Source organism: Phacochoerus africanus, chromosome 3 (genome assembly GCF_016906955.1).
Source record: "Phacochoerus africanus isolate WHEZ1 chromosome 3, ROS_Pafr_v1, whole genome shotgun sequence".
Classification (NCBI taxonomy): domain Eukaryota; kingdom Metazoa; phylum Chordata; class Mammalia; order Artiodactyla; family Suidae; genus Phacochoerus; species Phacochoerus africanus.
In genome coordinates, this window is record NC_062546.1 from 50,055,213 (window position 1) to 50,080,779 (window position 25,567).

Consider the following 25,567-nt stretch of genomic DNA (forward strand, 5'->3'; position numbering starts at 1 on the left):
CCACTATACCTATTTTAAAGTATTTTTTACTACAGGATATTTTTTATAATGAAGTTTTTACAATACCTTGTTCTTTTCATTAGGTATTTTCTTTGCATGCCTGAAAAAACAAACCATTCATTTCAGCAAACATCAAATACTTAACATACAAAAATAACTAAATTCCTTGTTTTTATATAAATTCTTTGCATTGGCAATTGAGATTCTATAAAAGGGATGCTTCAATACATAGAATCATATTAAAGGATCAAGAAAACCCACCAATAATAATATTAACAAAAGCATTAAAGTTAGAGCAAATGAGCAAAGGAAAAGGAAAAGCATTAATAAGGTTACTTGCGTTATTTGACAGGAAGAAATCTATCAGGGGTTTTTGTTGTCATTTGCAGTAAAGAAGAGCTTTCATGGCACTACAACTATTCAGAAAGTATCACTTAAGTCCTTACATGAAAGAAACCCTTTTCAAAATAGCATGGTATTGGCTTTTTAAGGACTTACTACACAACTGTTGGTTATTATTCTAAGCACTTTACACGTCTAAATGGCATTTAATCCTCACAACAATTCTGGAAGTTAGGCAATGCATTAGGTGCTTTACACAGAGAGAAAATGAAGCACAGAAAGGCTAAGCAACTGGCTCAAACCCAGACAGCTGTTCAGTACCAGACCCAGAATTCAAACCCAGGGAATCTTCAACACTTGTGTGTCACAATATGCTGAGAAAGTCCTCTTTATTTTTAAGACATTTAAATAATATGATAGCAAATATATCCATATTATTGTTCCATGTCCAGCTATAATTGTCAATAATTTCTGAATCTTGCATGCCTTTTAAAAAATAAAGAGACTTCAGACCTAGCCAATATGAGAAATCAACTTTCAGCAAAGACTTGCTTTTTCTAAAGACATTCATCAACAGGCATTTAGTCACCCATTCAGCTGTTTACTCATGCATTTCATATACATTCCTTGAGCACACAGTGCATGTTAATGACAGTTTGGCACAGGAAGCATGGCTTTGGTCATTTAGAGCTTTATAATTCATAAGTAATAATCTGTGAGAGGCTGTTCAATAGTTTATTTTCCTATTGTACATAAAGAAGGCTTCCCCTTTTCCATGGAGTCTAAACAGTAAAATTAATATAGTCCGAGTCAAGTACCTCACAAAACCACAGCTATTCATGAGTTCATCCTGTTAAAGACCCTGTAATATCAAGAATTATCAAGAATGATTCAGTCTTATTCACTATGTCCTATGTGTTTGTATAGTTGTGATTACATCTTTTTAATATCCATGCATGATAACTTCTCAGTAACCATTTGCATATTCAATTATTTAAGATGATTCCCCTTCACATCCAGTGAACAAGCCCTTAACATAAACTCCTCACGAATAGAAATATTATGGACAATTAGGTTACTACACTATTGTAAAGATAATGGAATACAATCAATAAGCGTTCCAATGCCAGAAAGGCAAACATGACTAAACTGAAGAAACAGGTCCTCTCCTGGGTCATTTCCAACATTAAACAAACAAACAAAGAAAACCCCTAAAACACTCATCTTGACATAGGAAAGGAAAGAAAACTCCCTTGAACTCCACATTCCTCTTCAGTTGTCAGCCAGTAAATACTTTCTAAGGAGTTTACCCTTATTCACTCCAGGGCACCTGCTATGGGGCCTATTTCTTGAAACTACTTCCAATCAAAGGCACTCATCCCCATCTCAGCTCTTCAGCAGCATTCACCTGATAGAGCTGAGCATTTTCTTGGCTTGGCTTGTATACTATATTATGCTGATCTATTTCCAGAAGTATTCACTGCTATTTTTTCACCTAGAAATAAAGAATTTGTAGATTTTACCTGCCATCATCCTGATCTCTTTCACTTAAGCTGCTGTCCTTTTTCATGTGTAGTAAACCAGTAGTAAGTGAATCAGCCTTCTCCAATATTGATGGAATCACAACTTCTTTTGATGTCCTTTTTTCAATTTTCTTTTTCCATACTTCTTTCATGGGCATGCCAGGACAGTTACTTTGAAAAAGAGATCCATTAAGAAGCCAATGTTTTGTAAAAATTCTACTCATAATTAAAAACAGTTGTCATGAAATTCCAATTCTTATTCTTCTAAGTCACTGATTGCTTCACAAAGCAGTTGTGAAGTACCACCCATATACAAGGAAATACAAATTCTTGGTTCAAAGACAGTTTATAGTGATGATACAACGTGATATGTAGTTCTCATATGACAGTTGTAAGTAAATATAAGGAAATTTTTACAGAAGAGGTAAAATAAAACAGGAAGTCATGGGGAAAAGAAATGGGAGAAAGTCATTCTACACAGAGTGGCGAATGGGAGCATGACGATGAGGCACATGACATGTAGGTGTTTCTAAGGAATTGGAAAGAAAAGTACAAACTACATGGAAGCAAGCAGAGAGATGAGTCTGACAAGAACGTCTGAAGAGCCACAAATGTTACGCTAAAAAGCTGGAGTTCAGGAGTTCCCGTCGTGGCTCAGTGGTTAACAAATCCGACTAGGAACCATGAGGTTTCGGGTTCGATCCCTGGCCTTGCTCAGTGGGTTAAGGATCCGGCATTGCTGTGAGCTGTGGTGTAGGTCGCAGACTCGGCTTGGATCCTGTGTTGCTATGGCTCTGGCGTAGGTGGGTGGCTATAGCTCCCATTCGACCCCTAGCCTGGGAACCTCCATATGCTGCTGGAGCAGCCTAAGAAATGGCAAAAAAAAAAAAAAAAGCTGGAGTTCAGTGTCTCAAAGAAATGGCACTTAGACATGGGACTATATTTAGACTTGTACTATATGTTCTTTGTTTTAAATATAACAATGCTTACTTCAAATGATTTTTTAGAAATATATTGCAGGGCACATGAGCCAGGAAAGAAGCAATCAAGGAAATATCTTGAGGAAGAAATATTTACTTTTAAAACACCCACATGCTGGGATGAAGGCAGCATCATGGCTGAAAAAGAGGTGCCTCATCATGTGCCTCCCCCAACCCCAATGTGGAATCAATCCATGGACCAAAGTGGTTTGTGGGAGTTACAGGATCCAGCACCAGACACCAAGGGGCCTGCAAAGAGTCCTGCATACTCACATCCTGAGTAACAGACAAACAGACCCCATCCCAGCAGTGGACACTGCTTGCCCCATGAATTGGCTCCAGCCACACTTAGCCATATCCACAGAACCCCTGGAAACATTGTTGTAGCTAATCACTCATAGTTTAGAGAGCCTTTGTGGAAATCCAGGTTTCCAGCAGAGAACTTCTAACACACCAATGAAGTGTACAAGCTTAGACACACTGGAGAGGGCAGTCATTAAAGACTGGAAGAGGAAACTGTGAATTCAAAGGCAAAGAGAGCAATGCAAAACATCAAGGAACATGACATCAAGAAAACATGATAACATCAAAGGGTCACAATAATCTTCCACTAATCACAGTCCAACCAAATCAGGAAAATAATACACAAACAAGAGACATTTAAGAAGAGATGGGGATAATAACTACATATACATATAAAGTTATATTTTTAAAAAGGACCAAATGGAAATTCTGGAGCTAAAGAATACAATGAATGAAAGGAAAAATACACTAAGCACTGATAGCAAAATGGATCAAGCAGAAGAAAGAACCTATGAGTTAAGAGATAGGACTTTTAAATTATCTGTAGGAGAAGAAGGAACAAAAGCGTGAAAAAGTGTCAAGGAAGCCCATGTGAATGACCAGGTATCATCAGAAGAAGCAATGCATGAATTACGGCAGTTAAGATAGGGAGAAAGGTGAAGCTAGGGAGATGAAAAGATAGGGAGAAGGTGGCAGAAAGCTTATTTAAAGGAAAAAAAAAAATGGCTGAGGACTTCCTAAACCTGGGGAGAGATTTGGGCAGCCAAAGGGCTAAAGCTCATACATCACCAAACAAACTCAACTGAAAGAAATGTTCACCAAGAGATATTATAATAAAAGTGTTAAAATTCAAAGATGAAGAAGTCTTAAAAGCAGGAAGAAGAAAGAGGCTTGTAAATTATAAGGGAACCCCCCAATAACTCTCTCAAAGAATTTCGAGGGACGAGGATGACATACCCAAAGCGCTAAGAGAAAGAAATTGCCAAGCAAGAACACTCTATTCCAGAAAAGTTGTCTTTCACAAATAAAGGAGAGATTGACTTTCCCAGACAAACCAAAGTGGAGGGAGTTCACCACCACTAGACTTGCCTCCCAAGAAATGCTGAAAGGAGTCGTGAAGCTGAAGTGGACGGACGCTAACTTGAAAATAAAACATATTGAAATAGATGACACAATCTATGGTACAGACCAGCATCCAGGCAAATCCAGGAAACTCTAACCCTGTGATAAGGTGGAGTGGGAACCAATTAACTCTAATATTAAGACTAAAGGACAAGAGTGAGAGTATTTAAAATAACTATAGTCTTAGGGAAATATACAGTTCATTAATTATGAACATCAGCTCAAATTTGAATTGGTTTGATAGGAAAATAACAATTGCCTACTGTTACATATTGATATAGGTTACCTATCAGAATCTTCATTCCCCATAGTAGGAAACTGCTGGGTATTAGTCTTTCCCTTCTGTCTCTGTTGAAGTAACCCACTCTCATCATCAGCATCACGTCTGCTCTCTGACGCTTCCATCACACTGCTTCTGTGCTCCTTCTTTTCTGCTTCAACCTTTTGTGAAAGTTTGACACTGAAGATGACTGTTCTTACTTTATTCACTATAAAGACCTTCTTGGTTTGCATTAATCTTATCATTTGACTCAGAGTTTGCTCTGGTTTTAATGGCTAAAAATATATTTATACTGATTTTATCATTACAAGTCATTGATCTTTTGGTAAATTATGCTTCTTCCTCTTTGAGGAAAAGAAACAGAATTCCCAAAATTTCAAACAGAGCTTTCTTAATGTTGGTTATGTTTCATATGCACATCCAGGTTTCCCCATCTGTCTGGCAGAGACAGAGCAATAAAAAGGCCAGGACACAGTATTTATCCTCTTCTGTCTTTACAACCTGGATTATCTATTCATCAGCCATATTTAGAGGCTGTGACTCTTTGGTAACAAAAAGGAAACCTTTCCACACTAAAGATATTCTCCCTGTGGAGATATTCTTCTGGCCTTTTACAATGTTTTTTTTTTTGGGGGGGGGGGGTCCTGGGGCTATCAAAAACATAATGATGTTCACTAAAATTCATGAACCTATGTTTACCCAGACACCAAGGGAAGAGTGAAACTTAGAAGCTGTTAGTTTGTATGGAATGCTGGAAAATGAGTAATACTTTCCAATTTCATATTCGATAACCATAAAATCCTATGGCTGGATGATATAGAGATCATTATCTACTCTAGCCTCACTATTTACCAATAATGGGAATAAAACCAAGAAAGTTAAATGATTTGTCCAAGAGCCCTAATGGAGCATTCCCTAGCATTTTATGGCATCAAAAGAGATGATGCAGGAGTTCCCATCGTGGTGCAGTGGTTAACAAATCTGACTAGGAACCATGAAGTTGTGGGTTCGATCCCTGGCCTTGCTCAGTGGGTCAAGGATCTGGCATTGCCGTGAGCTGTGGTGTAGTTTGCAGGCGCGGGCTCAGATCCCACATTGCTGTGGCTCTGGCGTAGGCTGGTGGTTTACAGCTCCGATTAGACCCCTAGCCTGGGAACCTCCACATGCCTCACTAGCAGCCCAAGAAAAAACAAAAACCAAAACACACACACACACACACACACACACACACACACACACACACACACAAAGAGATGATACAATTCTACAGCACTGAATCTGATAAATTACCAAATAAACTCATCATATTAACCAGGTGTGTTAAAAGTGTGATTTTTGGCCAAGAAATTCAGTGCCTTCCTCAATTGGGGGGTGGGGCTTATCTCCTTTTTCCTTTAAAGCAGAATATCTCCAGATTTTGCCTACCTTTAAAACTGAAAGCACCTCTTATACAAATAAAGCAAATAAACAAATAATCTATTACTGGAAGAAAAAAAAATAACACACCTCAAAACGCAGTTGTCTCCTTTGGAGATAAAATACTGATTTTTTTTTTTTTTTTTTTTTTTTTTTTTTTTTTTTGCTGAGGGCTTACACTACCTATACGATAAAATCATACATGTCAAATTTTCCACATTTCATGAAACAACATGAAAGGCCTGACTCAACAGAAACAGCTGGAAGTGGTAATTAAAGAATATGTATGAGTCCATGCGTTTGTTATTAAAAACATCTTGAAAAGGCCATGTTGGAATTCGAAGTGCCTAGGCTAGGGACTGAGTAAAGCAGGTAAGATTGCACACAGGAAAGCTCAATAAACAGATTAGTGGAAACATGGGTTTCAGCCCCTTCTCTCAATCATGGCTTCCTTCTCATTCTGTGGGAATGCAATTTAGGTTTAAGCCAATAGATTTTAAATGGAAAACAACCCTCCAGCTTAATGTATTTCTTAAGTAACTCCCTTTGTGCCTATTCTGGCTCACAAGGTCACAAGGTAGCTAAGTTAGTTTCCCAGCCCACTTGAAAGACTGACAGAGAGACACTTGGGTTGATTGAGCAATAAAACCCAAGAAAATATTTTCATGAACTCCTGTTATTTAGATGGCAGAAATACCTATTTCCACCCAATTACATATTTAGATGACCCCAGTTTATATGGAAATCTTCTTAAGTGGAAAATCAGAATGGATCAGATAACTGATTAAGGCAAGAACCAAAGCCATAACAAATGAAGCTCTACATCTTTCTGAAGATGAATTTTCTCTTGTTCCAGAGCCAGGATCCCTACGTGCAACATGCCTATCTCATGCTTAAACCTTTGCGTATCTTGCTGTAATTCTTCATTTAGATATACTTTGGATGTTCTGGTACTATTTGGCGAAGAACACCCATTTTCTAATGCAGCTTCCGCGCTTTTATAGTGATTAGCACTGCAATGATCTGTGTGCAAGGGCTCCTGGAACCAGGCTTGTATAGGTTGGATTTTCTTAGGACTATCTACAACAACTGAAATAGTGTGACTTTTTATTTGAATCATGCATTTCATCTTAATGGAGGGAGCAAGCTACAAATCCAAAGGGCTTTTGCCATCACTAGACGGAGGTAGGTGTCTGATGTCTGGTTTCCAGCAAGTGGTAGTTTGATTCCTGTTTGGTAACATGTGCACATCAAATTTTTGGTCTTCTTTGACTTCAAATAAAACTACGGAGTTCCTTCCTTTTTTAAATTTTATACAAACTCTCCTCATTTCTGTTAAAAACTTGTGCAGTGCCTGGCTTATCCCTTTCAATGTCTAATTTATTTTCATTCCAGTAAAGCTTTGAAGATGACAAGCAAGCCATGCGTGTGAATATGATGGAAAACATTTTTGAGACTGGGCTATTTCTGTTCTGAAAAGGCCTAGAATACTAAAGAGATAGATACTCCAGTATTTTCCCCCCTCATCATCCAGTGTCCTGTTTGTCAGACCAGAAGGTATTTCCTGTAAGTCTGCTCCTACTTTAGAGTTAGCATCGGGTGGCTCTTCCTCAGGACAAAGAAGAATTTTGTATTTTTCACAAATTGCTTTAACTCATCTGTGATGGGTTTGAAATGACCCTTCTACTCTAATTTGCCTTGCTTGAACCACATTTCCTCATAGTTTTGCATACAAGTAAGTCCTGAATATACAGAGAGTTCCCCTCTATCACATTCCTTATTCACTTCTGGTTCTTGAGGGCTATTTTGCAGATGCAAACATGCAAGGTACTTGGCTTGATTTGATTTTCAGATATCTTTTCTGTCAGGGTACATGTTTGAAAATAACTTTACCCATAAATAATCAGGTATGGATAAAGAAAAATTAGAAAAGATTTGAAGCATAAATTTCTTACTCTAGGTTTAGTTACTATCAAATCACTAGAGCATACAACTAAGAAGAGAAAAGTAACTTGCCTTAGCCTACAATAGGAGAAAAACCTGAACTCACAAACCTCATTTTATCATTGTCTGTTTGAATTGAACAAATCTTATGTGTTAAATCTCACAAAAATGAATTAGGAGAGGATTTTTAATGTTATAAAGCCACATTTTAAAATTACACTTTAGAAAACACTCACAGTGCATGTGAGCATTTTTTATTAAGGACTAATAACCGGAGAATAGGCTAACTTCAAATTAGTAGTAGCCAAAATCAATGAACCTTAATCAGAAAGAGGAACAGGAGTTCCCGTCATGGCGCAGTGGTTAACGACTCCAACTAGGAACCATGAGGCTGCAGGTTCGGTCCCTGCCCTTGCTCAGTGGGTTAACGATCTGGAGTTGCCGTGAGCTGTGGTGTAGGTTGCAGACGCGGCTCGGATCCTGCGTTGCTGTGGCTCTGGCGTAGGCCGGTGGCTACAGCTCCGATTCGACCCCTAGCCTGGGAACCTCCATATGCCGCGGGAGCGGCCCAAGAAATAGCAACAACAACAACAACAACAACAAAAAAAAGGAACAAATTCCTAAATTTTAGTGTAAATCTTATACTACAAATTGCTATACATTGATATATATATATCAAATTGCAGCCAGTTATATTACCTTCTAATATTCACTAGCGAGAGTGGCTAAAATAACTTGGATAGTAGTTACTGATTTTTCCATCCTAAAATGACATTCATTAGAAACCTACTGTTTATGCCCTAGTAAGAAAAATCCAATCCTGGAAGGTTTGATTCTCTTAATAGGCAATCAGGTTGACTGTATGACCCCATTCTCTGAATGAAGTAGATTCTGAAGTCAATCACAGAGAGCTCACAAGACAACATGAATCTTTAATCATGGCATTTGTGACTGGCAGTTGAAAACTGTCAATTCTGAACCACTGGGCTGATGACTCCTTAAAGGATTCTAACTCAGTAGCCATCATTATTATATTGGTCATAATTTCAACAGCTTCATCATATGATTTGATATTGAGTATCACTTTTTTTTTTGTCTTTTTGCCATTTTTCTTGGGCTGCTCCTGCGGCATATGGAAGTTCCCAGGCTAGGGGTCAAACTGGAGCTGTAGCCGAGGGGCTACGGCACAGCCACAGCAATGCAGGATCCAAGCCGCGTCTTCAACCTACACCACAGCTCACGGCAATGCCAGATCCTTAACCCACTGAGCAAGGCCAGGGATCGAACCCACAACCTCACCATTCCTAGTCGGATTCATTAACCACTGTGCCACGATGGGAACGCCAGGTATCACTTTCTTTATCATGGGAGGATGTTATAAAAAGGGAAGAAGGAGGGGAGTTCCCGTCGTGGCTCAGTGGTTAACGAGTCCGACTAGGAACCACGAGGTTGAGGGTTTGATCCCTGCCCTTGCTCAGTGGGTTAACGATCTGGCATTGCCATGAGCTGTGCTGTAGGTTGCAGACGTGGCTCAGATCCCTCGTTGCTGTGGCTCCGGCCCCGATTAGACCCCTAGCCTGGGAACTTGCCATATGCCGTGGGAGCAGCCCAAGAAATGGCAAAAAGAGAAAAAAAACAATAACAGAAGAAGCAAACAATATTGAGCAGATTTTGTTGCCTCAATACCAAGGATAGAGTTTCATTACAGATTATTATAGTCTGTAACTATATTTATATTTTTTTCTTTTTTTTTTTTGGTCTTTTTGCCATTTCTTGGGCCGCTCCCATGGCATATGAAGGTTCTCAGGCTAGTGGTCGAATCGGAGCCATAGCTGCCGGCCTACGCCACAGCCACAGCAACACGGGATCCGAGCTGCGTCTGCAACCTACACCACAGCTCACGACAACACCGTATCCTCAACCCACTGAGCAAGGCCAGGAATTGAACCTGCAACCTCATGGTTCCTAGTTGGATTCATTACATGACAGGAACTCCTAGACTCTAACAATATTTTTTTAAGGTTTATGGCTGAAGAAATGCTATAAAACCCAAATAACTAAATTTTTGTCTATTGACTCTAAACGGCTGGTTGGAAAGGTAATTTCACCTGAACTATGTTATTAAAGCACTGAAAACAGAATTAAACCAGATATTTAAATCTACAGTCCTACACACCTGTGGGTGGTTATTTTCATCTCCAGGAAGCCTTTCTTGCTTTTCCTCTGACTTCATTTCTAAGTCTTGTTCTGCTGACAAATCTAAATGTTTAGTTAAAATTAACTACTTAGAACAGTTAGATAAATGAATCTTTATCACAATAGATTAAGAAAACCAACATTTTATCAACTGACAGTTTAAATTAAGCTTAAAACTTAGCCACATATTTCTTCTTTAAGAAATACTTCTATCTACAACTTCAACAAGCCATTTGGGAAATACAGATGGCACCAGGTCAAAGACAAACACCCCAAAGACTCACTTGCAAATTCATCCACCAAGCTTCGGTGAACAAAAAGAAACATAAAAATCAGGACAGGAGTTCCCGTCATGGCCCATCAGAAACAAATCCAATTAGGATCCATGAGGATGCGTGTTCAATTCCTGGCTTTGCTCAGTGGGTTGGGGATCCAGTGTTGCCATGACCTGTGGTGTAGGTTGTACACATGGCTCTGATCCTATGTGGCTGTGGAAGCAGCAGTAGCTCCGATTTGACTCTAGTCTGGGAACTTCCATATACCGTGGGTGGGCATGGCCCTAAAAAGCAAAAAACAAACAACCAAACAAAAAAACAGAGAGCAAACAAAGTTATAATATACTCTATTGTTTGCCTCATAATTGTACCTTTTTAATGTTTCAAGTGAAATCTTTTTTTTTTTTCTCTTTTGTCCCTTTAGGGCCACACCCACAGCATATGGAGATTCCCAGGCTAGAGGTCTAATCAGAGCTGTTGCTGCCAGCCTATGCCACGGCCACAGAAACATCAGATTGGAGCTGCATCTACGACCTACACCACAGCTCACAAAAATGCTGGATCCTTAACCCACTGAGCGAGGCCTAGGATCAAACCCGCAACCTCATGGTTCCTAGTCGGGTTCATTTGTGCTGTGCCAAGCCGGGAACTCCATGAAATCATTTTTTAAAGGTTTTTATTTTTTCTGTTACAGTTGATTTACAATGCTGTGCAAATTTCTACTGTACAGCAAAGATAAGTGCACATTTTTAACAACACATGAAGCTTCAGCTGCAAAATTATCCATGGTTTCCCAAACTGGTGTTACTTCTATGCTGTTATCAGTACCTTATTCTGAAATGCATTCCTCTACTGCCCTGACAAATTTCATGTTTTTCAGACTCAGCCTGCTTTGTGAAGGCCTCCTTGATTATGGCTATCTTTTCCCAGATAAATAAGTATCTCTTCCCCTGGAGCTACCATAGTATTTTATTGATTTCTGCAGTCAATTTTTCCTCCTCAAGTGCAAATCATTTCTTTAGATATCTATTATCTTTTCTTCTAGACTGCAGTGGGCAAGCTCTTCTTGGTTGTCATTGTTGTTTTTGCTTTGTTTTGTTTTTTGGCTATTCCCACAGTGTGTCGAAATTCCTGGGCCAGGGATCAAATCTGAGCCACAGCTGAGACCTGCCTATCCAGCAAGCCCAGATCCTTTAACCCACTGAGGGCCAAGAATTGAACACACAGCTCCAAAGACATCCAAACCGCTGCAGCTGGATGGTTAACCCATTGGACCATAGTGGGAACTCCAGGACAAGTTTTTTAAAGTAATCTTTGTATAAACAGTCTTTATTTCTTTTACTCAATAATTGTCTACTGAGTTTCTGCTCAGTACTAGGCACTGAAGTTTCAGAAGCATTTAAAGGAGTTCCTTGGTGGCCTACTGGTTAAGGACACAACATAGTCACTGCTGTGGAGCAGGTTTGATCTGCAGCCCCAGAACTTTCACATTTCATGAGTGTGGGCATAAAAAGAAGAAGAAGAAGAAGAATGTAGATAAAAGGTGTCAGGGATGGCTTTCTAGAGATAATGCCTGAGGTCAGTCAGCAGTGAGGTCAGTCAGATTCAAAGGAACAGATGGCAGGAAAGAGAGAGGGAAGGCAAGGCTGTTCTGAGGCAGGAAGAGAAGCATACAGTTGGGTAAAACAGGGCCTCAGGAGCTGTTCAGATGACTGGAGCAAAGGACAGCCAGAAGAGCCTCGAGATAGAGAGTCAGGCCAAAGTCAGATTATGAATGCCTCATATGTGATTTTAAGATGCCTGGACATTCCTATGCTTTCTAGAGCGGTTCACGGTCCTACATACCCTTGAGACAGATCACTCTTAGTGTGGTGGGAGGGATGCATTTGAAAGGCATACAAATAAATGGAGGGACATGAGTCTGAAGGCTTTAATAAGCAAAAAAGCTGGTCCAGGCTTCAACTGAGGAGATGTTTCCAGAAATACTTAGGATCTAAGACGATCGGGGCCCTGCATAGGAGCAATCATTATTAATGAACAAAGGCATAAATCCTGGGTCCTTGGAGAACAAGGCTCTGCTTAATATTTTATGAATGGTAACAACTGAGAAGGGGAATTATCTACAGGAATGGCTTGAAGTTATTCCTATTTATTTTGTAGTTTTCCTGTTTCACATCTTCCCATGTTGAGGGTGAGGGAGTGGGAGGGACTGGGAGTTTGGGTTCGTACATGCACATGACTGCCTTTAGAATGGATAGGCCATGGGGTCCGCCTGGACAGCACAGGGAACTACATGCAATCATGTGTCATAGAACATGACAGACGATGGTATGTGAAGGAGAATGCCTATGTGTGCATGGCTGGGTCCTTTTGCTGTACTTGACAGAACACTGTAAGTCAACTACAATAAAAACATTAAAAAAAAAAAAAGAAAAGAAAAAGAGAGAGAATCCACTTCAACCAGCATTCCACATAATGGCATGCTGCTGTTTGTCTCTATTTAATAACAGGAACCAAAAATTGCATAAATAAATAGACAACAAAATCTATGTTTCTTATGCTTGGAACTACTTTTCAGAGCTTAGATACCAACAATAACATCTACCTTATATACGTCAAATCCTCCCATTAAATTAAAAAAAAATAGTAACAGAATCATGAGTAAGAAGACTGTGAGCATTTCAACTATTTTAGTGTCCTACTTTTCAGAGTTACATTTGTATTGCAAAATTTACCTGATCTGGACGTTTGCAAATCCTTTGTTCCAACTGTTTTTTTACGAACAACATTTTTCACTCCAACTGGAGGCTGAATGGGTTTGGATTAGAGTTGATTAAAAAATAACATACACATGATAAAATCTGTAGTTCTTATTTCAAGCTAAAAGTCTAAAAGCATTACCTTCGAGTGAGGATGTTTTTCTGGAGAAGCTAAAAGGCAAAATGGATGTGTATCAATTAGCTATAAATACGAAAGCTAGGTATTCATTTATGCAGAGTTAGTACCAAGTGGAGTTCGGCTGCTTGGCTCTGGCAATGAGTGTGTTAGGTTTTGGTGTTCTCTCTTGGGTGGGGGGAGTTAGGACAGGAGCCCGAGAGAAGTATGCGTTCATTATAGATCCCGAATAAGAAAGAGGCATGTAGGTTTAACAAAACACGCAGTTAAGATTTCAAAAGGAAGGAATGTATGTTTCCAAGGATTTTGCACTAGCAAAGTGCCCATACGGCAATGTGAACATGCAGACTGATGAGGAGAAAAGTCGTTTCTGATCAGAGGAACGGATCATGATCCCAAGGGGATAAAGTGAAAGCTGATGGGAAAATGCAACAGCCTATCTTTCATGCAATACCGCAGCAGCATGGACCCCATTATACTGCAAGCGATTATCATTATCTTCAATTTGCTCTCTAATTTAGGAAGTACCCATTTGGGATGACAGTTCAGCTGAATGTGTAATTCATTTCTCATCAGAGAGAGTGTTTGGAATTTACCACCTTGGATATATACTTGCAGAGTAATACCACATAGAAATATCCAATTTTCCATACCCGTGTGGGCCTCTTCTATGCCTCTATTTCTTGGATCCTCTAGTTTATCCCTCTTAAAGTTGCTTGATCCACTCATCCAAGTTACATCTTCAGAAAAATGTATAGAGAACTTTCAATATTGAAATATTGTTGTCAAAAAGGACAAAATAAATTCAAATGTGACAGCCTTATTAGATATCAGTGATATTTTGTATTTAAAAATCAGTGTAGCATTTACTGATAGTAACAATTTATCATTCAGGGAGTGAATCTATTTATTTTTTCTGTTTCCAAAATCTTTTGGGTTTGGTATCTCATGCCAATGTTCAAAAGGATCTTAACAAAAAATTAGCCTTCTTAATAAAAACAAGAGCCAAATACAAATACACTGAAGCCACTTGTAAGGCATTCTCTCCAATTTCCTTACTAACACCACAATCATCCACTTAACGTCTTTCTTTCCTTCCTCCTTCCTTTCACTATGTCCTCCCCTCTCTAGATCTGTGGTCTCAATTCTGCCCCTTTTACGTGTTTTGAAGGATCATCCCCACCACTTCCTTTTTCCTTCCTGCTTGGCTGTAGCATCTCACATGGATAATCCCTCCTTCAACTCTTTCCTGCCTTCTAGCTATAAACATGGTCAGAAAGAAAAACAGGAGTGCTCTGCAGCCTGGCAGGTTCCGGACTGGATACTGCTACTGCAGTGGCTCAGGTCGCTGCTGTGGTGTGGGTTCCATCCCTGGCCCGGCAACATCCAAATGCTTTGGGTGAGGCCAGAAAAAGCAAGAAGGAGACCAAAAAAGAACTGGAAAGAATGCTTTTCCTTAATCATGTTATATCTTGAACTAGCCAATGACTTGTCCCTCAGATTTCTCTAACACAAGTCTGCACACTGGCCTGAAGATCAGCGACCTGGGCATCCCTTGAGAGCTTGTGAGAAATGCTGAATCCTACACCTGTGGCTCAGAAGATGCACTAGAGAGCCACAAGATCTCTGGTCACTCATTAAATCTGAGAAAGTCTGGTCTTTATTGAGTCTGCTTCTCCATTACTTCAAATTAATTAATCCTTCTGATATCTAGCTTCAAGGTCCTGTAAATTTCTAATGGACTCTTTATCAGCCTACAGCTTCCTTGATCCCCCCCATACCATGCCCTGCTCTCTTCTTCTTTCCAGTCCTCCCCTTTTGGCCCATATTGACACCATCCCCTAAAACAGCAATCTTTCTATGACATGCATGTATATTCAATTACAGTTGACCACATATGCCATGACCACTCACGGAGGGGAACACACAGTGCTGCTCAACCAGGGAACTCCGTCCTGAATGCCTTCCTCACAATGAGAACAGTAAGACTGCGATTATTAGGCTGTACTTCGCCGACAAGTTCTGCTGCTGGATATTCATCTCACGTTTCAAACCCTCCTCCCTTCCTTTTTCTAAGGAACAATTGTACTTTGCCACCTTCCACCGTAGCACCCTGCTTCCTTTTCCTTCATTCACACCCTGTAGTCTCTGCCTCTCTCATCCTTCATTCTTCTTTTCCTCTTCCCTGTCTCCTGACTTTCCTTAGGTTGCAGATGATCTTGAATGGAACTAATGAATCATTCAGCTACTTAAAGGGGACTCTCAGTTTAAACTGTTGCTGACACCTTACATGCCCCACAAGTTCCTTCCTTTCTCATCTGTTTCCTCACTATGCATTCAACAGGTGCTTTCCACTGGCTAGGAGAATATATCCAGGAGTTCCCTGGTGGCCTAGAGGTTGAGGATTTGGCTTTGTCACTGCAGCATCTCAGGTCCAATCCCTGGCCCAGGAACTTCCTCATGTTGCAGGTGCAGTCAAAAAACAAATAAATACATTTTAGCATTTTTTGGGGGGTTGGATATGGTGTACATACACAATGGAATACTACTCAGCCATAAGAAAGACCAAAATAATGCCATTTGCAGCAACATGGATGGAACTAGAGACTCTCAAACTGAGTGAAGTTACTCAGAAAGAGAAAGACAAATACCATATGATATCACTTATATTTGGAATCTAACACATGGCACGAATGAACTTTTCCATAGAAAAGAAAATCATGGACTTGGAGAATAGACTTGTATGTGTGTGTGTATTTGCCAAGTGGGAGGGGGAGGGAGTGGGATGGATTGGGAGCTTGGGGTTAACAGATACCGACTATTGCCTTGGAATGGATTAGCAATGAGATGCTGCTGTGTAGCACTGGGAACTACATCTAGTCACCTATGATGGGGCATGATAATGTGAGAAAAAAGCATGTACACATGTATGTGTAACTAGGTCACCATGATGTATAGTAGAAAAAAAATAAGGTACTGGGGAAATTAAAAAATCCAAATAAATAAAAATTAATTAGTTACTAAAGCAAGGAAGTCATAAATGATCAACACAGAATAATGTTTGGAAAAAAAAAGGAATATGTCAGAATTCCTGTTTTATCATCATATGTACATTGACTTTTGTAAAAAATAACATGCTTACCTTTTACTTCTCCATTTACTCTATTTTTACCTCTTTGACCTGAAGCTCCAGATAAATGATCAACGTACTTCTGTGAAAGACTCTCAGAAGGACACTGTTAAAATTTAGTTTAATAATGAGCTGCATAAAGTTTTTCTCATCTCTAAGAAAATACCTGGATTTCCCTACTTTATTTTTAATGTCCTACTTTAGAAACATGTAGACTTAAAAATGACAGAACATGGATTGAAAATTCAAATATTTAAATTGAAAACTTCATACATGCTCGCCAGAACAATTCTATCCTTTCATCCCCTCTTTTGGCGATTGACTCTGTAAACAGAGCATGGAAATCCTGAGTCAGTTTTTTCACCCACACAATACTGAATTACATAACACATTCATCCAAGGATTAACTTCAAAACACGTAACTTGACTTTGCATTCTCGACTGAAAGAATAGGATATTTTAAATGCATAATTATATATATACACATATTTCAACAAGTTCTTAAAGAAGTATACCTGCTATAAATTTAAACTATTTCTAAGGACAAATATTTTAGTATTAAAATAACATACTTGGCATGAAAAGAAACCTTGGCATATAAACCCTGTTGAGTATAAATAGAATATTGTACAAACTGCTTCATTTACCTATACCAGGGCTTAAAAGGATCAATTATTTGATAAAATATTTATTGATGGGAGAAACAGTTGAACAGAAAAGGTAATAACAAAATAGTAAGAAAAACCTTCAAGATTAATAGCAAGGAAATTTCAATATAATTATGTAATTTCTCAAGGAGAGCAAGCGTTCATAAGAGAGGAATGAGAACATGTATTTATTAAGCCCCCAAATGTGCCAGGCCCTTATTATGCACATTTTCTTTTCTATGTGCAAAAATAATAATCAAAATGATCATAAGGAAGGGACCAGACTGGGGTACCTGGTGCTCGCCCTGGGCCTGTGCCTAGGGCTTGGGACCCTGGCAGTTGTCCCCCGGTGTGGCTGGAAAAAATGATACTGGTCATTCCAGGATATGAGAGTGAAATGATGAACAGAAGGGACCCAGTCTTCTCTCTGTCCAGATGGTCCCTTCTCTAAACCTTCACATGACTGGCTCCTTCCCATCCTTCCCTTGGCGGCTCTTGTCACCCTCAGCTCTCTTCTAACAACCTCCATTCCACCCTCACTCCCATCCTCTGCCAAACTCCCCCAGTGTTGTCTAACCTAACCTGTCTCCATGTCAGGTTATTCCCATGAAGGATTTACAGTGATATCGGAAGGATTTGTTTTTCTGCTTCTACCACGACAGCCTAACCCCTCAGCTGGTACATTCTGTGTCCAAGTGCCAGGCCCATAGTTGGTATTCAACAATAGGAATTTATTTAAGGTCAAAACATTTAAGATCTCGAGAGGGCCTCAAGTGCCAGAGCACTAATATACCTGTAGGAGGTAACTGATCACAGTCTACTGAAACTTAATGCACCCCAAGTCAGAAATCCACACGCCTGTTCTAGCTGTCACATCCTTAACTGCTATCATCTTATGGTCCTTCAGGTTTTAAAGAGGTATCCTCAGAGTTCCCTTGTGGTTCAGCAGGTTCAAAATCAGCCTTGTTAATGTGGCAGCTTGGGTTGCTGCTGTGCCACAGGTTTGGTACCTGGCCCGGGAACTTCCACATGCCAAAAAAATACTCAAACAAACAGAAAATACTTTCATCATTTAGTAAGCCACTTACTGTCACTGTGATCTTTTTTTTATTTTCTTGTACAGCAGCACCCAAGGCCTATGAAGATTCCTGGGCCAGACATCAAACTCATGCTACAGCAGAGACGATGCTGGGATATTATAGCATTTTGGGATATTACAGCAATACATGTTTAACAAAATGATTTAATTGTAAAATACCAATTCTAGATGCTACCAGAATGTCTTTTTAAAAAATGAATCCTAAAAAAGTTTTCACTTGCAAGTGCTTATATGATTGTTGAATTATGCAGTGTTTTTAAGTAGTCATATAATGTAAGAAAAAAATTAAAAACCCTGTTTAAAATGTCACACTCTGTAGGAGTTCCTGTCATGGCTTAGCAAAAATGGATGTGACCACCATTCATGAGGATGCAGGTTTGATCCCTGGCCTCGCTCAGTGGGTTAAGGATTCTGGCATTGCCATGAGCTGTGCTATAGGTCCCAGAGGCAGCTGGGATCCCACGTTGCAGTGGCTGTTGTGTAGGACAGCAGCTTCAGCTCTGATTCGACCCCCAGCCTGAGAACCTTCATATGCCATGGGTGCAGCCCTAGAAAGACAAAACAATAAAATAAATTAAGGTAAAATAAAATAAAATAAAATAAAATTCACATTCTGTTTTTAACTCTCCTGTGAATAGCACTCTAATAACTCCAGTTGCCTATCTAGTGTTTTATACAATGGTAGTTAATGGTTGCTGAAATGATCTAGTACAAAAATTAATAAAACTATGATTGTCCAAGTTGGAGATTTGAAAAATTTTAAAATACAATTATGAGTATCAAAGAGGACCTAGTACTGACATGAGGAGCGAACAAAGGGACTGAAAAATCAAGTCGAAAGGATTTCTGAACTTTTGATATGGAAGAATTTGCATGTTAGTTTCACATGCATATACAAAAACCTTACCTGTTAGTTTAATGGCTAGAGATACTGACATTTGTAAAATTTCTCAAGAATCATGTGAAATGTACCTATTGCTAGAGATACTTTAAAAGGAACAAATGCTCTTCCAGAGATGATTCTTTCTACTGAGTTTGCAACAAGGAGGTGATTTTAGGAAAAAATCATAAATTGTGGCTTCATTTGTTCGATGTGTTCATATGTGTCCATAATGTGCAGATCCTATTAGGAAGAGAGAAATCAGAACTCTCCCCCACAAATAACTTCTACACCTTTTTTCTTTAAGAGTGTTGCAGGTTCAAATGTTCTCATGTAATGAATAGAGACGAAGAACCTAATTTACATAATTAGACATTATACTCTTAGTGGAAAGCCTGGGTGAAATGCTTATTTATGTCCTCTCCCTTTCTTCTCAAAAGATTAAAAACACCTACTAAGACGATACCAAACAGTCAGATAGAATTAGGCCTGTTAAGTACACACCAAACAGTAACTAGAAACGGTAAGAAACAGAAGGGCCCAAGTGTCTCCATCTGAATAAACACGGTATGGCATAAAACTGAGCTGAACGTGCATTATCGATGAATACAGGTTTTGCTAGACTAAATATAAGACATCATTTTATTCATTTCAAAGTGAGGATTTCTTTGTCAAGAAACAACATCAAATCAAAACTAACATGCATAACCAAAAAAAGGTGAAGAGGAAAGTTTCTTTCAGTTCTTCTTCAACATCAGCAACATGGCATTCAGAAGCGTCGGAGCACCTTGTTCAGGACTTAGCTTTCTTTTCCTAATGTGAATTTGAAATAACTTCCGTATTTTCAAACAGAGAGTTCCCTGTTCTCACTTAACTCCACTCTCTCTGTTACATCTCTCGTCTTGACTCTCTCTCAACCTATACAATATATTTCAGCATTTAGATATACTAGATCAGTAATGTATCAATACTATTATTAGGGATATACTAGAATCAAAAGCCTCTGCTTTATAGGTTTTCTTTATACATTAAAAGATATATATATAATATATAAATGTATTATGGTCTAGCAAACTTTATAAAAAATCAAAATATATTAAATACAAGACAAAGGTTTGTGTTCATAGTATATTCCTAATAATACTGATTTGTATTTCTCTACAACTATTTGTTTACAAACATTCCTGTGGGAATGCCTCTTGTGGCTCAGTGGGTTCAGAACCGGGCATGGTATCCATGAGGATGCGGGTTGTTCTATCCCTGGCCCTGCTCGGTGGGTTAAGGAGCCCACGCGACCACAAGCCGTGCCCTAGATCACAGATGCAGGTCAGATCTGGCATTGCGGTGGCTCTGGCGTAAGCCTGCAGATGCAGCTCCGATTCGACCCCTAGCCTGGTAATGTCCCTATGCTGTAGGCATGGCCCTAAAAGGAAAAAAATAATAATAAAAGATTAGTTTTTTTAAAAAAAAAACTACTGTAGTAAGGACTTTGACTTTATAAAAGAATTCACTCAGGTATTCAAACATGATCATCTATCACTCCCTGAATGCCGTAAATCATTACTAGAGCGAGAGAAAGATCGAGAGAGAAGTGTTCTTAACACAGCTACTTTCTACCTGGAGAAAGAACTGGTAACCAGAAGTCTAAGGAGAATGTAAGGCTTCAAAGATATACTTAATGGAACATGAGATGGAGCTAAAAACAAGATTAAGAGTTTTCATCTCAAATTCTAAGCTCCCAATTGATGGGTACTGAGAAATATACTGTAACCTTTTCCTTATTTATCACATAGTGCTGATTTATTCCCCTGGTATTTATGACATACTTCCTCCGGAGAACTCAACTGAACTTACACAATGTGACCTGAAGAGGCCCTCCTCTAAGCCTACTTCATTTCTAAATGACACTAACCCTGGATGTTCAGTCCCCAACTTTTCTATTCCTCTCTTTCTTTCTCTCTTGTCTTTTTTTTTTTTTTTTTTTTTTAAAGCCACTCCTGTGGCATATGGAAGTTCCCAGGCTAGGGGTTGAATCAGAGCTGCTGCTGAGACCTATACCAGAGCCTTGGCAACACTGGACCCTTAACTCACTGAGCGAGGCCGCATCCTCATGGATACTAGTAGGGTTCATAAGCCGCTGAGCCACAATGGGAGCGCTTCCACAATCTTTCTAATTAAAATCTTCCTACAAAAATCATTCGTTTTATGAATTCAGTTAATGTCTTCTATAAAGAGGAAGTATGCTATTCGTAGCAAAGAGCATTACTATAAATGCCGTAACTGCTTTTTATCAATGAGACTTTTCCTCTTTTCTAAAATATTCTCATATAATATTGGTAACACAATTAAAATTCCTTTTCAGTATGACAGAAAAAACCCGACTTACCAAACTTGGACTCAGCAGGTTTTTCTGAAGCTCTTCAATTTTGCCCGCTTGCATTTTGTTTGTAACTTTTAACTCGGCATTTTCCTTTTCAAGCCTAAAATGTATATTTCAAAATAATTATTCTCACACATAGATTGTTAAAAAAAACCCACACCAATGGTAAACAAACATCCACAGGTTCCATTACATAAATTCTGAAATTTTTGAAAGGTAGATATTTTGGCCATTTTGTTGTTTTTCTAGTAGGGTTTTGTGGATAATGAGAAAAAATTAGAAGTAATGGGGAGAAACTATTTCACAACACCCCAAAACTGAAATTTTTACCCGGCTTCCCAATGATGTCTTATTTGTCATCTTTCCTGATATAATTCTTACACTGTACTGCTTATGTGCTTCATACTTAATCCCTACTTATTCTCTGTGTTGCTTTAAATCTTACTTTTGCATTTGATCCTGCATCTTCTCAGTACATTTCACGGCCTCCATATATCGATCTTGTGCTTCTTGCAACTAAAATAAAGGAAAACAATGTTTTTACCTACTGATAATCTAGTATAGATATACCTGTTTTCTTGTCTTGTTCATCTGCATATTGTTTATGGCTACTTTTTGTGCCACTAGAATAGACAGGAGTTGTTGTAACAGAGACCTTAGAGCCCACAAACTTGAAATATTGGCTATCTGGTCCTTTACAAGTTATCAACCTCTCCTATAGTATTAAACATTATTAATGCATTAAATTCCATTTTATCAAATAAATATACAAATTTATATGTTGGCAGATTGGGGAAAGAGAATTTCCTTACAGGAAACATTTATGTGTAAACACACAGACACACACACACACGCACACATATGTACATACATATCCACACAACACATACATGTACATACATACATACACACACCCACACACATGTACATGTATGGATACACATGTGTACACATACACACATGGGTAAATTATAATACATGTGTACATACACGTGTATATATGCATACATACATGTACATATATCACACATACATGTACATATATAGGTATATATACACACACGAATATATATATACACACACATATACGTGTACACATACACACACATATATGTATGTGTGTATGTATTTTCTTATTGTTTAGGGCCACACTTGTGGCATGTGGTAGTTCCCAGGCTAGGGGTCTAATTAGAGCTATAGCTGCTGCCTATGCCACAGCCACAGCAATGCAGGATCCAAGCCAGGTCTGCGACCGATACCGCAGCTCACGGCAACAACGCTGCATCCTTAACCCACCGAGTGAGGCCAGGGATTGAATCTGCAACCTCATGGTCCTGGTTTGGGTTCGCTTTCCAGTGTGCCACAATGGGAACGCCGCATGTACATTATTGTCTTCTAAGCTACACTCAACTCTAACATTAAATATCCACACCGGCGAGTCACTGTGGCACTTCTAGTGATTATGACGGTTAACACTTTTCCTAATGTGAATTTGAAATACCTTCCATAGTTTCAAACAGAGAGTTCCCTGTTCTCACTTAACTCCACTCTCTCTGTTACATCTCTCGTCTTGACTCTCTCTCAACCTATACAATATATTTCAGCATTTAGATATACTAGATCAGTAATGTATCAATACTATATTATGGATATACTAGAATCAAAAGCCTCTGCTTATAGGTTTTCTTTATACATTAAAAGATATATATATAATATATAAATGTATTATGGTCTAGCAAACTTTATAAAAATCAAAATATATTAAATACAAGACAAGGTTTGTGTTCATAGTATATTCCTAATAATACTGATTTGTATTTCTCTACAACTATTTGTTTACAAACATTCCTGTGGGAATGCCTCTTGTGGCTCAGTGGGTTCAGAACCGGGCATGGTATCCATGAGGATGCGGGTTGTTCTATCCCTGGCCCTGCTCGGTGGGTTAAGGAGCCCACGCGACCACAAGCCGTGCCCTAGATCACAGATGCAGGTCAGATCTGGCATTGCGGTGGCTCTGGCGTAAGCCTGCAGATGCAGCTCCGATTCGACCCCTAGCCTGGTAATGTCCCCTATGCTGTAGGCATGGCCCTAAAAGGAAAAAAATAATAATAAAAGATTAGTTTTTTTAAAAAAAAAACTACTGTAGTAAGGACTTTGACTTTATAAAAGAATTCACTCAGGTATTCAAACATGATCATCTATCCACTCCCTGAATGCCGTAAATCATTACTAGAGCGAGAGAAAGATCGAGAGAGAAGTGTTCTTAACACAGCTACTTTCTACCTGGAGAGAAAGAACTGGTAACCAGAAGTCTAAGGAGAATGTAAGGCTTCAAAGTATATACTTAATGGAACATGGAGATGGAGCTAAAACAAGATTAAGAGTTTCATCTTCAAATTCTAAGCTCCCAATTGATGGGTACTGAGAAATATACTGTAACCTTTTCCTTATTTATTCACATAGTGCTGATTTATTCCCCTGGTATTTAGACATACTTCCTCCGGAGAACTCAACGCACTTACCCAATGTGACCTGAAGAGGCCCTCCTCTAAGCCTACTTCATTTCTAAATGACACTAACCCTGGATGTTCAGTCCCCAACTTTTCTATTCCTCTCTTTCTTCTCTCTTGTCTTTTTTTTTTTTTTTTTTTTTTAAAGCCACTCCTGTGGCATATGGAAGTTCCCAGGCTAGGGGTTGAATCAGAGCTGCTGCTGAGACCTATACCAGAGCCTTGGCAACACTGGACCCCTTACCTCACTGAGCGAGGCCGCATCCTCATGGATACTAGTAGGGTTCATAAGCCGCTGAGCCACAATGGGAGCAGCTTCCACAATCTTTCTAATTAAAATCTTCCTACTACAAAATCATTCGTTTTATGAATTCAGTTATGTCTTCTATAAAGAGGAAGTATGCTCTTCGTAGCAAAGAGGCATTACTATAAATGCCGGGAACTGCTTTTCATCAATGAGACTTTTCCTCTTTCTAAAATATTCTCATATAATATTGGTAACACAATTAAAATTCCTTTTCAGTATGACAGAAAAAACCCGACTTATACCAAACTTGGACTCAGGCAGGTTTTTCTGAAGCTCTTCAATTTTGCCCGCTTGCATTTTGTTTGTAACTTGTAACTCGGCATTTTCCTTTTCAAGCCTAAAATGTATATTTCAAAATACTTATTCTCACACATAGATAGTATTAAAAAAAACCCACACCAATGGTAAACAAACATCCACAGGTTCCATTACATAAATTCTGAATTTTTGAAAGGTAGATATTTTGGCCATTTTGTTGTTTTTCTAGTAGGGTTTTGTGGCTAATGAGAAAAAAATTAGAAGTAATGGGAGAAAACTATTTCACAACACCCCAAAACTGAAATTTTTACACGGCTTCCCAATGATGTCTTATTGTTCATCTTTCCTGATATAATTCTTACACTGTACTGCTTATGTGCTTCATACTTAATCCTACTTATTCTCTGTGTTGCTTTAAATCTTACTTTTGCATTTGATCCTGCATCTTCTCAGTACATTTCACGGCCTGCATATATCGATCTTGTGCTTCTTGCAACTAAAATAAAGGAAAACAATGTTTTTACCTACTGATAATCTAGTATAGATATACCTGTTTTCTTGTCTTGTTCATCTGCATATTGTTTATGGCTACTTTTTGTGCCACTAGAATAGACAGGAGTTGTTGTAACAGAGACCTTAGAGCCCACAAACTTGAAATATTGGCTATCTGGTCCTTTACAAGTTATCAACCTCTCCTATAGTATTAAACATTATTAATGCATTAAATTCCATTTTATCAAATAAATATACAAATTTATATGTTGGCAGATTGGGGAAAGAGAATTTCCTTACAGGAAACATTTATGTGTAAACACACAGACACACACACACACACGCACACATATGTACATACATATCCACACAACACATACATGTACATACATACATACACACACCCACACACATGTACATGTATGGATACACATGTGTACACATACACACATGGGTAAATTATAATACATGTGTACATACACGTGTGTATATGCATACATACATGTACATATATCACACATACATGTACATATATGGGTATATGTAAATATATACACACACGAATATATATATACACACACATATACG

At 38.7% G+C, this 25,567-nt stretch overlaps 1 protein-coding gene across 1 annotated transcript in view; it reads right to left on the minus strand.

Moving 5' to 3' along the window:
* POTEA (POTE ankyrin domain family member A) overlaps positions 1-25,567 on the minus strand; it is a 130,504-nt gene that overhangs the window by 71,091 nt on the left and 33,846 nt on the right. The window contains 3 exon segments of the mRNA XM_047770205.1: positions 21,419-21,512; positions 24,477-24,566; positions 24,913-24,983. Of these exon segments, the coding sequence (XP_047626161.1) occupies positions 21,419-21,512; positions 24,477-24,566; positions 24,913-24,983 (255 nt within the window).